This window comes from Anopheles cruzii, chromosome 3, assembly GCF_943734635.1.
Source record: "Anopheles cruzii chromosome 3, idAnoCruzAS_RS32_06, whole genome shotgun sequence".
Classification (NCBI taxonomy): domain Eukaryota; kingdom Metazoa; phylum Arthropoda; class Insecta; order Diptera; family Culicidae; genus Anopheles; species Anopheles cruzii.
Window position 1 is genome coordinate 14,623,123 of NC_069145.1, and position 16,602 is coordinate 14,639,724.

The 16,602-nt window shown below is 50.5% G+C and overlaps 1 protein-coding gene across 1 annotated transcript; it reads left to right on the forward strand.

The window, feature by feature from the left end:
• The first annotated feature begins 8,523 nt into the window (after window positions 1-8,523).
• Window positions 8,524-16,203, forward strand: LOC128269906 (protein dissatisfaction-like). Its single transcript, XM_053007310.1, has 3 exons — window positions 8,524-8,893; window positions 8,978-9,328; window positions 16,196-16,203. Exons 1-3 carry the CDS (start codon window positions 8,524-8,526, stop codon window positions 16,201-16,203), a joined length of 729 nt encoding a protein of 242 aa, XP_052863270.1.
• The last annotated feature ends 399 nt before the right edge of the window (window positions 16,204-16,602 follow it).

Below are 16,602 nucleotides of genomic sequence, written 5' to 3' on the forward strand. Positions count from 1 at the left end.
TTAATATAATATTGCTTACGGGTTTCCATGGGCTGCCGGCCCTGGCTCGATGGTGCCTCCAAATCGTCACCAGGACGATGACGTTCGTAGCCACAGGTCACGTAACTGTCACGCCGAATCCCGTCGGGCAGTCCGTTTCGTGAGCGTCGCGGGCCCAACGTGCCATAGACCGACGCCGTTCGGCAGGGATCGCGCGCGTGGGAAAACTCACCCGCAACAGGTGAGCCACAACGCGACTTGTTGTAGTTAATTTTGGATCCATCCGGGTCACGGGATTCACGCGTTAAGCCTCCCTGTCTTCCTGTGATAATAATAGGCAAATCGCGCCGGATATTGCTGGAGGAGCATCACGTGTAATGCGCGTTTTGCGGTTGCGATTATCAAAATAGATGCCACATTTTCTTTGCCAGAAAAAGAAACCCATGTCATGGAGGGCGCTGGAAATAGAATGGAATGGTATCGTTTTTTTTTGGTTTGGGAAGTCAATGCCGCATGGTAGTAGCTTTAGTGGAAATCTATTTACAAGGCTCTACGCGCGTAAGAAGTGTGTTCTGCGAAAAGCGTTTCTTATTCTTGGCCATTTTCCGACGCTGACCACACATTTATTCGTGTCTTTCTGATTCTCCGTTTTGACATGGGGCAAATATAAAAATACACTTTGTCTCTATTTTTGTTTTTTATACGGAAGGACGAAACATTTCTGTACTTTTCATAAAGTACATATGCGAACAAATAACCCCATTCATATCTCTACTCTTTGTTGTAATAGTAATGTTGTAATGCAATAGTTGTACTCAATTTACCTTTTTGAGTTAGATTGACCCACCAAATACATCCCCCTATTAGGTGGCCGACTTGACCTACTTGCAAAACGGTGCGCGACAGGTCTAACAAAAGCACGCCCGTCTCCGCCACAAAATCGATGATGTTCTGCGTCGCTGCTGGTGGTCAGCAGGGTTGGTGATATGAATGAACGCCAGCGCATCCCAACCCAGCAGAAAAACGGCTCCAATCTCGTCTCGCCGTCCGGCTGTGTCACGGAAAGGAAGCGTTTCGAGGTTTGCGAGGGAAGATCCGACGCGTCTGTGTGTGGGGTTCCGTACCGTTTTGCGGGGGTATACACCGAGTAGTTCCCGAGTCCACTACGGACAGAAAAGAAGAAAAAACGCAACACAGAACCTCAAGTGTTCCTACGCACGCCGGGCCGGGGGTAGTCGTCGATTTCGGCCACCGTAGTGGTTAGGAAAAGTGTGCCTGGGTGTTGATCCGCCGTCTCGCCGAACCGTAGGTTGGCCACCGCAACGCCCGGTCGGCAAGTGTAGGCCGGAACATGGTACCAAAAACGGCCGCCGGTGTCGGAGCGATAGCCGTGAGTGAGAGTATACTTCCCCGTTCGTCCACACCGTGCGTGGACGAGCTCGGAGCAAATTCGTGGTTCCGTCGAACCGTTGGCGGGCGGCCGGTTTCTGGTCCAGTCGGTCGGCTAACCCCTTCAAACGCCAGTAGACAATCTTCCTGGCTGCGCGTGCATCGCTTGTTCCGTGGTTGCGGTCCGGCTAGTCCGGTGCATAATTGTTGAGGTCACGATCTCCGAACGGTCGCACTCTCCAGTCAGCTGTTTGTGGAGTCTGCCGATATCTACGTCGAGAAGGACCACTGGAAGCTTAGTGTTTTGAGTGATAAGAATAGGTCGCAACACACGCACACACATAGCTCGCGTCGCTCAGATAGTGGAGTTACAGTTGGGTAAAGATCGCGCCAACCCGTCAGTCAGTCTTAGACATAGTGTCGCAGCCGATTCTTACGGTCTCGCGTTCGCCTGTGTTACTGTGTCCACGTTGCCGTTGCCCAAGATGGCTATCTATCAATCAACAGCAAAATCTAACCAACCGCAGAGCTCCAGAAGGTGACCTCTAGCGAGAAAGGTTCCGGCCTGTCCACAAATCATTTCGACCCATGTTGCACCGTGGCATCTTGTGGCACGCGCCCATTTTGCAACTTCTTCGCGATCCCATGGCAACGGGGTCACTAGTTTTGTGCCGTCGCGTTTGCACACCCGGCCGGAGCCGGAGTCGAGAGATTACTCTAGCCGGTCGGTGCGCCACGAATAGTTAATCGTAACCTCACATCCGGTCGTCGGGCGTTCCACGTGCTGCTGTGGCGAGCGGTGATTACTGTCGCGAAGTTCTAAGCACAGCTTATGCGATTCACTAGCAGGGCAGCGTTCGGCGGACGTAGCATCGACGGATCACAGTGTGCCTTTGGTTGATGTCAGCAAGTACGAAAGTTATACAATTGTGATGCAAGTGATTTGTGTAAATGGAGCGTTTAAAGATCCAGAAGGATCAGTGAAATTCGAAAAGAAAATTACCAAAAGCTGGTTGGTTGCTAGTTGCAGTTCACAATTTAGTTTTCATGGCTAATCTTAAAGAAGTGCTTCTTTAGTTTTAAAACGTGTGCTACAAGTTCTAGTAGTGTCCGTTCTTCGAACCTCGAAATGAAAACGTAAGTATTGATTAACGTCCAAAATGTTGGAATATGTTACGAAAAACGAACAGTAATGAGCTATGAGAGTGGCAAACTGTACGACTTGTTGAACAATTTTAATTATATAATTGGAAGGAAGAAATTCTAGAGATGATGAAGAAAACATTGATTAGTGTTCTAAATCAAGCAAAACTGTTAAATGCCTTGGAAGCATCAGTTGAATAGTGTTTGAGTTTCTTCAAGCAGTTTGAATGTTCAATATCTGATTTATTCACACTCAATCGAATGGAATCAATCGGTTTCCCGAAACCCTCAAGGGCCCCAGGCATGGCACTAAAGAAGTAGTGTAAAATAGGAATATTTTATCACTATTGAACTCGAACAAACAACCTAACGGCCCAACGGAAAGTATTAAATTGGACGGTATCAGCGCACCGTCCAGGAAGTCTAAGGAGATAAACATCGATTTTTTATTTATCTACTTGCCGGCAAGAAAGTGAAACCGTGTGGCGTGAACGACACCGGTCCACGTGGGCTGTGGTCACTGCGTATGAATGAAAGCAAGTACATTGATCACCGGACCGTTCCGCAAGATGCCGGGCCGTTTGGTCCGAGCACACTATAGTTACTACGAACGGTTGGTACTCGCCTCGCACACTGACCAAGCGGACAGTCCTATCGAATCCTACGCGTGGACCACAAGGCCGACAAGGCCGCACCGGCCACTCAAGCGGAAGGTATCGCACCACTATCGCGATGGCTGCGCGGGTAGGTGGTTGAATTATTTACCAGACCCTTGTGTTCCTTCTCGGAACTTGTCTAGCCTGCCAAATGGTTTTCAGCAAAGTGTTAAAATTCGAGTTCAGTTGCCGGGTTGCCAGCTTGTGTATGTGCTTCCGAATCGTTGCTATCGACATCCTGAGTGGCAATCGAGCAACGAATACCCTCGGAAATGGAGGATACTTATTTTTCCGATCTGCAAACCCGCTGCTGATGTCCAATCCATGCACTTCGCTGCAACGGAGATCCGCTGGATAACGCGCGCCACGATTGCATCGCCAACGCACCGGGCCCACATGCAGCACGCGCCAAGTCCCCACGCAGTTCGTGCCAGCCAGGCCCACGCCCACGTCCCGAAAGCAGCATAAAAACATACGCGACAATAAATGTTGCCGATGTGCCCGAAAATCCCCGTTCGTGAAAAAAGGCGTAATCGACGCGCATCCCTATCAGCGACGCGATAAGGATCGCGTCAAAACGTATGTTGAGTTTTGTCCGTTTCCAGTTCGCGTGTTGTGTCCCGCTGAGGCTGCGATCGTTTTAGGGGATCCATTTTTTATGGTGCGCGCGAAGGGCGGTTTCCGGGTTCCGGGCCAAAAAAAGGTGCTCAGGTTATGGATGCCAAAAAGGCCATCCGCCGCCCGATGCTGTCAAATGCCACACCCGGCCAAAGGTGCGAGAGATAATTAGTGTTGAGCCCGACTGATACCGATAGGTCAAATCGGCAGCCAGATACACGCTCATTATGTGGCAGTGAGATAGAGAGACAGAGAGAGACAGACAGTGTGTTTGTTGACTGAACTTGGGAGGTGGACGGTAATGCTTCCATTATGTCAGTTTAACCTTTCGCTTAGCATTGAGCTTGTTTAGGACCCGATGTTGACCGTTTGTGATGCTCTGTTTATCGCTATTAACGTACTGACCTTTGGATTATGATACCTTTTCTTTTGTTGTTGCTCGCGGGTTGGGACTTTTTAGTGTCACTAAGCTTTTTTGCTTTCAATGTGTCCTTACAGTCGCTTTGTTAGATTGTAGTGTTCTGTTTGCTGGTATTTATGCCTTTCTTGGCTTATTTTATTAATTTTTCAACAGTGCTCATTGTTTTCTGGTGAGGTCACTTTCTAACTGTTTGTTGCTGTTATTTGCACCTTTCCAATTAGTTCATGTTTTTATTCGTTATTTTTTTTCTTCTCGCCTCTTCTCTCTCCTCATTATTGGGAGGTGCAAAACTACTTTATAGCTCGCTCCTCGGTTTCTGAGCACTATTGTTTTGCACCTCGACCAAAAGCGTGCCACGTTGCATTGTTGGCCAGATTGCGCGTGAGTGTGGGCATACCGCTATGCGTGTGAGTGTGTGTGGGTTGTCGATTGTCGAACTGTACGTGTGCGGCGGTTTGCCCAGGTGGCCCACCTAAAATCGGCCCACGGCACCACGGTAACCCACTCGCTAGCGATCTTGCTGTCGCCGTTTACGACGCACCGTTCCTTTCACCCCGATTCACTCACTCACGCCGCGGGTTTTATTGGCCGCCTACACATCCTTCCTTACGCTTCTGCCAGTGCTACACCAACGCTTGCACCTCGTCCCACCGGCTTCCTCCCCTGCCACCTCGGGCACAGCACAAGTAATCGGTAGTCGGCGGCATCCCACATCCTGCCGAACGAACCTCGCTCATCGTTCGCTTCACTCGCTCACCGAGCTGCTGCTCACCAAGAGTCGCGCGTACGAGCACTTTTCACTTCATCATCTCTCACTCGTGCGCTCATCGCTCGCGGTCACGCACACTCTGCCGTCGTTTCGCTTTCCTCGAAAACAATCTTCGGCCGCACGCTTTCCTTGAACCCAACGTGGGCCTAATGGGCCTTCATTCACAAATTCCACGTCCACGAGGGTCGGACCGGAAATTGGCAAACTTCGGTTTTACTACACGGCGGCCGCACCGGGTGCCAGTGTGTCTTCCCGCGCTGTCGGCGGTGGATTAGTTGCCGGTGCACTGCTCCTTGGGATCCTCGCTGTTGGTGCGCTGAGGTGCGCTTAGTGTGTTGTGTAGTGGCAACAAAGGTTACTGTGATGCAGCGAAACCCTTAACGAGTGGTGAGTAAGCGCTTACAATGGTGTATTAGAAAAGTGATGTACCGGGGTCGACTATCCTTAATTTAATGTTCCCAAATAATTGCACACCAGAGTTGAAAATTCTTGGAAGTACCGGGAGCAGCTCCCTTACACAGCCACGTTGTCACGTTACGGCACGTTCATTCAAAAGCACGCCGCCCACCAGGCAAGCTCGAATCGAATTTGTTATTCCAGTTTCACTTTCCCGGAACGGTACCGGCACCGCTCGCTACGAGCCACCAGGCGCCTCCAGCAGCCCCGGCTTCGTGCCGTCGCCTGAATCGGTAACTCAAACGGAAGTTTCAGCCGTAACTTCTCATCGTCGCCGGCGAAACGGCGGCAAACGTTACCAAGGGTAACGGTCCGTAACGCCCACGTGTTGGCCAACAAACGCCTTATACGTTCATCTTCGTATCCAATCGTATCGTAGCCTCGTTTTAAAACATTGGACAGAAAGAGAAACACTGCAAAGGATCATAGCACGAACGAGCGATCCTTGCACAGGACTCCGGCAAAAACACGGCCCGATGTAATTTCTTGCCGAATGCACTCACCTCATTCGCTTTCGCTCTCGCTAAGCGTTACTCATCTTTTGCCATTTTTGCTCTCCTCAGCGAGCGGCGAGCGTTACCGTTTGATTTTTTGTGTGTACTCTTCCTTTCAAGCGTTTCGGTCACGGGGACACCTGTTGCTCACAATCATCTCACCGCACACACACACATTCGCTCGTTCGCTCTCTCTCTCTCTCTGTCTCTCTCTCGGTACACTATAGGGCGCAGTCTTTACAATGTGGTTTGCGTTTTGTTGCTTTTCGGGAGCCTCGCGAGTGCATCTCACATCTCACTCCGGCACGCGGCCATTATTAGGCGGCACTGACCTGCGCTTCGCTTCTTTTCGCCGGCACTGCAGCCCGTGAACCGAAGCGGCCATCACCACCTCCGAGATAAAGTGTGTGCTGATAGTGAAGGACACGATGAATGAAGTGTGCCTGCGGCTCCATTGATCAAACGTTCGATTGCCTTCCACCGGGCAAGACACATGGGCGGCGCCGAGCGCACCAAGTGAACTGAGTTGGAGTGTACGGATCCTGTGGCCAGACTTTTGTGGCTCAACTGAAAGACCCGTGAAGTGTGCAAACTTTCTGACTTAAAGGCATGTTAAATTAGCTTTAGGGAACCACCATGTGAGAAGTGAGAAAACCTAGCAAAGTGAGGTGAAGTGAGCACGATCGCCACAACAGATCGACTCACTCCGGTGGTGAACTTGAATACAAACACGCGCCAAAAAGGACCACCGAGGTGTGCGGCCAAGACGCGTGAAATGGTGCCATAATTCGCGGGAGCATGTGCGTCACATGGCACGACAAGCACGACGTCATCGAGACGAGACGATCGTTGGCAACGATCACGGATCCGTTGTGGTTCGTGGCGTGGTGAGAGCTGTTTGCCGATCATTCCGACAACCGCTCGACACACACATACTGCTCGACTGCTTTCTTTTTCCCCTACGCTGGTTCCAAAACGTCGATGAACGTCATCCTCGCCGGCGGCAGCAGCAGCAGCAGCTGACGAGCTTAGCTCACCCCGAGCGTTCCGTGGCGAGGTTGGAGGCTGCGTGGGCGCGTGTTGGTGTGCGCGATTCGCTGCGTCCACTAAGCCACTGGCACTAATGGCGAACCTCTATTTTCTCCACGACTAACGCACAGACACCGTGGCCACGACGACGCACACAGGCGCACGGAACGGGACGCACAGGAAAATTCGTCACCGTTTGTAACGGGGTTGCGGATCCGTTAGTGATCTTTCGTGGGATGTCATTTTTTCTGCCCACTCTCTCGCGCCCTCTCTCTCTCGCTCTCTCTATCTCTCTCTCGCTCTATCTCAGTCGATCTTTGCGCGCCGATCCGCTGTGCGCAACTGCGCGTCCGGGATGTGTTTTTGCTACACTTCCACGGGTGTCGATCGTGGCCGGGCGTTCAGTTTTTGCGAAACGATCCAATTTGGAACACCTGAGTCCGCGGGACCGCGAACGATACGAATACGACACGCGGGCTGTGACGTGTGAGGGGAGTTTTTGTTTCTAATTCGAACACACTCGACTTGGTTCTGCGCCCGTTCTTTTCCATTCTCACCGTGACGACGACGACGACGACAACTACAACGACCGACGATAACGATAACGAGAAAAGCGGTGAAGCTCTACGAACTTGGCGCATATCCTTGATTAGTGCGTCCGCGGTAAGTGCAAGTGGTGGTGGTATTTTGGTCCGGAGAAAGTGCCATTGTCCGCGGAGTAACTTCTGGCGATGCGGGACTACCGACGGGGTTTCGGTCGCCATCTTGGGTTGATTCGCATCCTGAACTTGATGAAGAAACGGGGATTTTTGTCGCTTTTTCTTTCTAGTTCTAGTTCCTTTCTCTATCCCAGTTGTATTAATCGATCTATTATTTCAATTGTTACTCGTTCCAGTGAAGCATCATCAGACCACATGGCAACGGGAAGAAAGTAACAGGTCCATCGAACTTCGTGTACAATCGTGCTCGAGCGTCCGCCAATACCTCAGCATACCTCTGGGTGGGCCAACATTTCACCTCAAAAAAGGGGTTTGGCCATAAAAAAATTCGTCCTCGTGCGTGCGTGCGTGCCTGTGGTGTGTGTGTTTAGTGCCGCATAATACATATCGTAACTAGCTCGTGCAATTCTCCAAGTGCTTTTACACCGACTCCGTCGTATTGGTAGTGAAATTTTTGTAAATCAATTTTTAGCCATCCAGTGAGTTGCGCAACTCACGCGAAAAATGTTAGAAAAAAATGTGTAATCATTAGAAAAGCCCTCATTCGCTGGTGCCTCCGTTGCCGCGCTGTGTACTCTGTGTGGTGTGGTACCCGGTGCCTTGTGCTGTGTCCTGTGAAACGCAACACTGTGTTGGAGGGTGATTTTCGCCGCGTTTAAAGTGGGTGCGTGTTCTCGAGCATTAAGTGCACAGTTTTTTTTCCGGTTCTTTCCTTTGCGTGCTATGGAGTGTTTATCGTTTATCGCTTTTGGTTGGTTCGTTTTGTTTTCTTCTTATTCCGCGCCCTCGTTTTCTGTCGGTTCCGCCGCCCGCCGGTACCGTGCGTGTCCGTGCGTCGACGGTCACGAAAATGTTAGCGATGCGTCGCGAAAGTGAACCCATCTGCGGTAGTGCGACGGCCACCAGTAGCCACCTGCTGCATCACCACCACCACCATCACCACCATCTGCACCACAGCGGTCATCATCACGGTGCGGCGAATGGTGTGAGTGATCCGTCGATCGACGCGTCGATCGAAAGTCCGTCGGACAACGGACGAACGGTCGGTGGGCCGCTTCAGGAGCCGCCGACGGTCGGCTTCACCCAGACCAGCCATCACCAACTACATCACGAGCTGGGCCACGAGCACGAACCCCATCACGGAGGCTTTCCGACGGGCCTGAGCAACGGGAACGGAACCGCCGGGTCGTATCCCGGGTTCAGCAGCTTCGCCGCCGGATGTAAGTTTCCCGCCGCACATCCCGTTTGGGGCGCGAATACGAATACTGATAGTCCTGTTTTCTGGTTACCTCGTTTCCATACAGTGACAGGAGGCATTAACCGGGGTACCACTGGGGGGACTTCCCGAGTGACACCTGCGACCAGCCTCGACGAGTACGTCGATATCTTGCAGGTCCAGCAATTGCTGCTGGAAAACTCTTCGACCGTGGCTAGCCTAACCACCGCGTCTCCCACAGCCACCACCTCCACCACCACCTCCGCCACCGCCACAAGTACCGCTCCCTCCACGTCTGGTTTAACGTCCCAAAACACCACACCCGTTCCTTCGTCTTCCGTGGTTGGCGCTACCTCCGGTCTGTTTAACACCAAAAGTCGACCAAAAGTTAACCTCCAGAAAGCGGCCGACTTCCAGACGGCAGCGACCCAGCTTCAAGGTACGCAAAATATTTAACTTTCAGCCGCTTGACGTGACCGCGAGGAAGACGCGAGATTCAAAGGTCCAATTGACAGCAGGTTACAGGTCATGGTGCGAGCCATTTCGGTAGCCCAGAGTCTAACCTTTTCACAAACGCCCAAGATTGACAACTCTTTGGCAAGCTATCAAATATCTAAAATGGTTCTCAGTAGCGACAAAATTGCATGATTTAAATGGAAGGCAAGCGATCCTAACCTACACGACATTGTTGACAAATTCAGGCCAGACTTTCTCAGAGTCCGAGTCGGCTCGGAGCCAATCATCCGGCTGCGAGTCCGCCAAGCGAAGCGTTTCAGACATCGCACCGCAAGTGTGTCACACGCACGCACCTTAGCATAGCGAGTCGGCTTCCCATGTCCAAATGTTCCAGAACTTCTGGCACAACTTCAGTGGACCACAGAGTACAGCAAGGTGGCCACTGAGCCAGAAAAAAAAACACAACCCCTAACGTCCATTTCCGTGCCACGAGCGCACTGGAAGTTGCGCTGGGCGAAAATCACGGGAACGGAATTGCGCACGACGGGATCGCGAGCTCGCCCCGCCCCGGCCCGGCACTCTTTCTCGTAGTTTCGTCACGTCAATTTGTGCTAAATTTATTAATAAAACTAGACACTTTTATCATTAAGTCCATTAGCGTTATCGTTTAATTAAAGCCGTCGTCTTGCCGTCGGCCGTGGCACGACAACCGTCGCCGTCGTCGTCGTCGTCGTCGTCTGCCAAAGTTTTCAGCTGTTGACCAGTTACCGAGTCACTGGCTTCGCTGGCCGCACTCGCAATAAGCGGTGTTTGTGGTTCATGTTTGCTTTTTGCTTCACGCGACACGCCACATGGAATGCTATTTCATGCCGTTCCGAGCGTGCGCGCGATCGTCTGACATTTGGTCCGCCGCTGGATTAACTACCAGGATGAGACCAGCTCTTGGATAGGTTATTCAAGTCTGCAGGAAGGGTGCATGGATGGAGTTTTGGAGCTCGGATATCAATCGGACCCCGGACTGATTGGGTTCTAGTTCCACAAGTCTTGACTTTCTAACTCAAGTCCACCAGTTTTGGAGACATTTGGAAGCGATTGCGTCACGTAGCGTCACCTTTCACGCGTACCCACCGTCTAGTGCCAATTAGTCAAGGGTGGAGTTTTGCAAGATGTCTCCGCCTAGCTGGCAGGCCTAAGTGCTTCTACCTACGATACGGAGCTGCGTCTCGTCCTCTCTGGTTGATCGATTCGAATCGAATTGGATTCAATCCACCGTCCACCCCTGCTGGACGGTGACCAGCCCGCAGTCGGCTACAGGTCGGATGCATTATCTAAGACCAGGTCCAACAGTGTCGGACATAGTCACACTTCGGCCCGCTGCCTGGCAGTATCAGGGCCGCGGAACCTGCATTATCGCTGCCCACGAGTTTGTCTATATAATTTAATGTAATTTCAATGTTTTTCGACTCACGCTCGAGACTCTTTGCCGGTCTGCTGGCTTCGAGGTAGCTGTCACAGGGTCTGCCCCCCGTTTCGGCGACCGACCCACCGACTTTCCTGTTTCCAATCAGCGCCAGGCTAGCTGGCTGGTGCACGGCTCGTATCCTGCCACCTTTCCGTGCACGGCCAACGAGGACCAACCGGTGGTCGGCCGGCGACGGGACGGGACGCCACGCCAGACGCGCTCGTCACCTGTTGAATGCGTTGGCATCCTCGTTGGCGCTGATTGCATGTCGCGCCGCGAGTGCAGCATGCAATTTTTTGCGACCACTTCTCCATGCACCGTTCCGTTCCGCCGGTTTGTTTTTTTTTTCGCTTCGGACTGCGCCGGTGAGCTCCACAAGTGTCCACCGTGGAGCAAGGGTGACGTTCGATTTTTATTATTTATTAGCGCAGGACCGGTGATCCGGAGGTCCGCTGGCCGTCACGAGCGCGAACCGGACCGCGCGCAACCGCCGGGAGTGGATCGCGCGACCTACGCGCTCGGAGGGAAGTGCGAATTTTCCGACCACCGAACCCCGAACGGAGAACCGACCGCCAGAACCGCTCATAGATGGGGTTTTGATTTACGGTCCCGATAACCGGAATGTGCCGGGCGACGACGATGGCTACGAGGGCCACGAAAAGTCGTCGCCATTGATCGCGGGTGATGCTTTTTCGACGATCCTCATGAAATGGATGATCTGGATGGGGGTTTTAAATTAAATTCTAACCCGCGACACCTCGTTTGAGCTAGTGGTCAGTTTCATTTTGTGTAACGGGAGTTTTCTTTCGGCACTTCGTCACACTTGCTGTCCGGTGGCAGTGTGAGCAAATGCAAGGCCCGATGTGAAGTGCAAGATGATCTTTCGCGATAGGTAAAGTGATTAAAATTAATCCGATAGAAAGAATTATTTAAACAAACTCATGCATTTATGCAACTTTCTTTATTGGTTAATCTGAAGGACTCGAATGGCATGAAACATATTGGTACATTTATTACCTTTATGTTAAACTTGCCTTTTGGGTATTTTGCTTAGTAAAGTCCTGAAGATCTGACTGTCTGTTACTCACAAGATAATCATAACTGATGACTGAGTAAAGGTGTACTTTGTCCGTTAGAGAAAATTTAAAATAATTATTATCGGCCCGTTTAAATAACGTTTGTTTGATAAGTCAATTGGTTTGATTTAATTTTAAAAATTTAGTTTAGAATAAATAAATTGTATCCTCTATGGTTGTTATTTAAAATATTAGATCCATCATGAATAGAAAAGTAGGTTGTTAAGGTCCAACATTACATTAATGTGCACAAAACGTAGTGTATTTTATAACAACTCAAACCCTGGATGGGTTTGATCGTTTGATGGTTTGTGAAGCACAAACGGCCCATTCATTTGGCACGGCCAGCACACCGCGTAATGGCGTTTCGCAATCATTGCCCCCAATTTCCCGACGGAGATCCGTTCCGGTGCCGTTTGGTGCAGTGCAACCATAAATTATGCACATCCCGGTTGCAGCAGCGGATCGGGCTATGCAACGTTGGGAAGCCGACGGCCGAAAATAAAAAAAAAACGATGCCCAAAATAAAGGCAAAAAATATTACCCGTGAAATTAAGAGTGACGAAAAAGGCGGAACGCGCGAGAATTTTCGTTTGCGTCGCCATCGCTGTTTGGCCATGGTTTGGGTAACCCGGGTGGCACCCGGGAAGCCGCGGGAGCGCGCGCGCGCGGAAAGACGAAAAACAATAAATGTGTCTTCGTTTTATTCGCTTCCTGGGCCACGGCAGGAGACTCCGATCGGAGGACGATTCCGTTCACCCGTCGGCCGCCGGCAACCGGCGGAGTAATTTATTTTCACGCACGTTAAACTGTCTTCCTTGTTTGTCAATTGGGGTCCTCGTAAAACAGCAGCAGTTTAAAAGACTATAAAGTATAAATTGATGCTACCCGACCCGGCCACCATCCATTCCATCATGCCACCGACCCCGGGATCGCGCGAAGGTCCACACAAAAACCTTACCCAACCCAACAGCTCCCGGTAATGATCGGCAAGAAAATGTGCGAACCGGGATGGGAGTTTAAAGGAAGGATAAAGCAGAAAAAAGCGAACAACACTGAACAAATACAGTTCGGATGAGCGAAAATAGCGCACCACCAACGGGAGCGCACAATGGAACACACGGCACCACGACCAGGTACCGGTGATTAAGTAAGAGAAACCCGCCACACGAAGAATGCTTCATTAATCACGGGAATCGGTGGCGTTTATTCACTCGCAATTCACCGCGGAAGATCTGCCGCCCGGCGAAGAATTGCTACAAAATTTATAAAGCCCGACGTGATTAATAATAATGTAAGCCCTGCGCGGTTTGACTCATTCGAGGAGCCGCCGAACGAGAGGCTGCTAAGCATATTCACGCACAAAGGCGAAAAAGTATCTATTTTTATTAACTTGCCTCAAAATTGAGTATCTTACAAAAATTCTCCTATTCTGAGAGGCTCATTAAATCCTCCGAAGTCAATTTGTCATGGTTGATCCGCTCAGTTACAGGAAACCGTAACATGCGGCTGAGTTTATTTTTCGCTTTAAATTTTAACAATGATGTTAATTTATTAGCTCCAATATGTATCTTTGATCCTGTCCTGTTTGGCGGACACTAAAAACCGGACTGCACGTCTCTGTTTAACTGGGAAATCAAACGTTAAACACCCTAACATTATTAGTTCTATTAGGTTACAGTATTTAATTCAAATGTTTAAACTCAATCATCCGACAGTGATAATAAATGCGGGAAAGATGCATAATGAAATATTTCAACAAAACGAAACAGTATAACAATAATTGAAAACAGTAATGCACACGATCAACTGGTGGCCAAAGATGACATACCCAAAATGGAGTACGAAGGCAATATGTGCAACATAAAATTGCTATTCGCACGACACTCTATGCTAAAATTGCGACAGTTGTCCAATAAACATGCAAATCGATCAGCAATTGAACGCCATCCGCCAACTCCGGGAACACTTCGGGCGCACCGCTTAATTTATTCCCGACGCCAAGAAAACAAATGCCAAATGCCCTATCGAAAACCACAAAAAAAACCACGACGAAGAATTATGTTGCGTTGCGCCGATCACGCAGCTTCCGAGGACATTCCTGTTTCACGTTTCGTGGCGCTGCAAGCCGTACAGAAGCAGCAGAAGACGCGAGCGCCGTGTCGGCTTGCATGCGTCGCCACGAGTGTGGCACACCACGCGCCCCGGCACCCTGCAACCGGCCATCAACCCCCATCCCCCCCTTCCGATGGACCCGGGCCCGTGATTTTAAATTATTGGCGACAGAACACACGACAACTCGGCAGTGACTCGCGCGACGACAAGAAAAGTGACAAATAAATGTTAATAAATTTTAAATACAAATAACGTGGCGTGCCGCCGGCATGCAACCGGCCAGCCCGGTCCCGTCCCGGCCTCCCAGCCCCACCGTCCGCCTTCTTCTTCTTATGCTGTCGGCCGTGCGCCACGATCCCTTTCGAAATGACGGATCAAACTGCGGTGCGGTGCGTTGCGAATCGAATCCGCCCTCTCAGTCTTGCATTCTCTTTCTCGCCCCGCATCTGGAGTGGCCCGCGCGTACCATCCTTGAGGATCCTGACGGTGCGTGGTAACGATCACCGGCCCAACGCCGACAGCCCATCTTGCGTTGCGGCCTCTCGGGACCGCTCGTGTCAAGTGATTGTCTGAAGGGTTTATGCGATCATTTTTTTTTTTTGTTTCGTGGCAAAACCGGGACTTCGCTCCTCTTTTGATTGCCTGTTGTCTGGCGTCCTCGCGACACCGTGCCACCCTCCGTGCCACCGGTGGGGCTCACGATAATGGCTGACACGTTCCCGGGGCGATCTCGCTTGACATAAGTAAATGAAAATTTGAAATAAATTCGATCAGCCCGACTCCGGGCCGCACCGATGACGATGTACACGGCGGCGGAGATGATGCAGCCAGCCACCGGGTGCGTGAGGTGGGCCGAAAGGAATCGGCTTTCGAGTCCGTGGGCTTCTCGCGACTCGCGCGCTGGCGACGGCCGCGGCATGCGGCGACGACAAGTGTTGTAATTTTCTTATCCTCTGCGTCCCTTCGGTGTCGATTGCCGCGGGTTTTGAGGTGTCAACAATCCGACGCCGGGACCCCTTTGCACACCCCGCCTGGCACGTCCTGAAACGCTCTGATAATGGCGAAGCGGGCCCATTCCATCATACGGAGTACGGCTCTACGGCGTCGGATTTTGTTTTTTTGTTACTTCGTGGCCGGATTTGTGGCCCCGGCGAGAGACGAGCGATCGAGAGACGAGGGCCAAATCAGTACCAAATGGGGAAAGAAAAAAAAAACGGCTACGAGAGCAAGAAAACAGGCACCATTAAGCTGACGGCAATCAGCAGCGATGGCACTAATAAATTAATACAGCGAACAACTGTATTAATTAGGATAACCACCGGCCGGCCGGCCGGCCAACCGGACCGTGACCGGTCCGGGTGATCCGATTGCTTAAGTGTGTTTTAATTTATTTATTACGAATTATCGCGGCCTCACTCCGGCGTCCAGGTCGGGCCGGGTGTCCTTTTTTCGTGGTTTCTTCGACTTTTGAGCTTACCGGAGTCCCTTTTCCTGCTCGTGGCGCTTCGGAATCTCGATGCTTTTAGGTTCCAATCGAACGACGACCGTTCGCTGCCTATCTGTTCGGAGATGGAAAGTGCTTTTAAGACACTCTCCCTTGCAAGTCAAAGTACCACATGCGCAGTCAGTTGCACTGTAGTTGATAAACATTTTCAAGTAGACTCTTAAAACACTTCATTAGCTCAAACACGTTTTGAAGATGGTCTTGGTCTGCCGAAAGATCGATCTCGCTGGGTGACTTGAATTTACAATTAAATTATTATGTTCGACATAGAAAAACATAGCAGTGCTCTTTAAGCTTCTTGAACTATTAGAGAGCATAATTTGCTGAAAATGTATGAATATGAATATGTTTAATATTGTTTAATTCCAATCGATAACTACATTTTGATAGATTTTCTAGCAGAAGTTTTCTGAGTATCTGAATTGATAACTCTGATCCGAATGATCATAAAAGAACGTTAAATTCGTAAATTACTCAATCAACTGAAGAAATATGTCGCCAAAAGGAGTATTCACCACAGTAGCTTCTCAAAGGGTCAGTTACCCTCGACTTAGCCTCGGGTGTAAGACACAACCGGATCTCGGGCTTCTAATCCCATATCGATTGACCCGATCTGTAGAATACCGACATGTGTGTTCTCGAAAGCGGATTTTTAACACCCCCAACTCCTTCCTGTAACGTGTTCCTCCACAGAATTCTAGATTTCCATTCATCTTTGTACAACATTGAGTCGGCAACCGGACGCCAGTTTGACGGACAGACCAAAGTAAATCCGTCATGCCCAGACCAAACCCCGCATCGCATTAGGCTGGGGTCGCTGCTCGAAATAGCACTAAATAGCCCTAGTGTAGCACACTATTGCCCTGTCTACTTCCCAAAAAGGAACCTCGTCGACAATGCCGAATCGAAAAAAACACCGAGATACTCCACAGACCGGATTCGGGGCACAAGAAAATGGCCGTCCCGTCCGGATCAGCACACACACAGGGGGCCAAGAAAAGAGGTCTGGTCTGAAAGCTGGAAACTGGAAACATCAAGAAAAGCCCACGCCCCGCGTTTGCGGTTGCTGTTTTTGGAAAAGACAAGTATTTCGCTCAAAA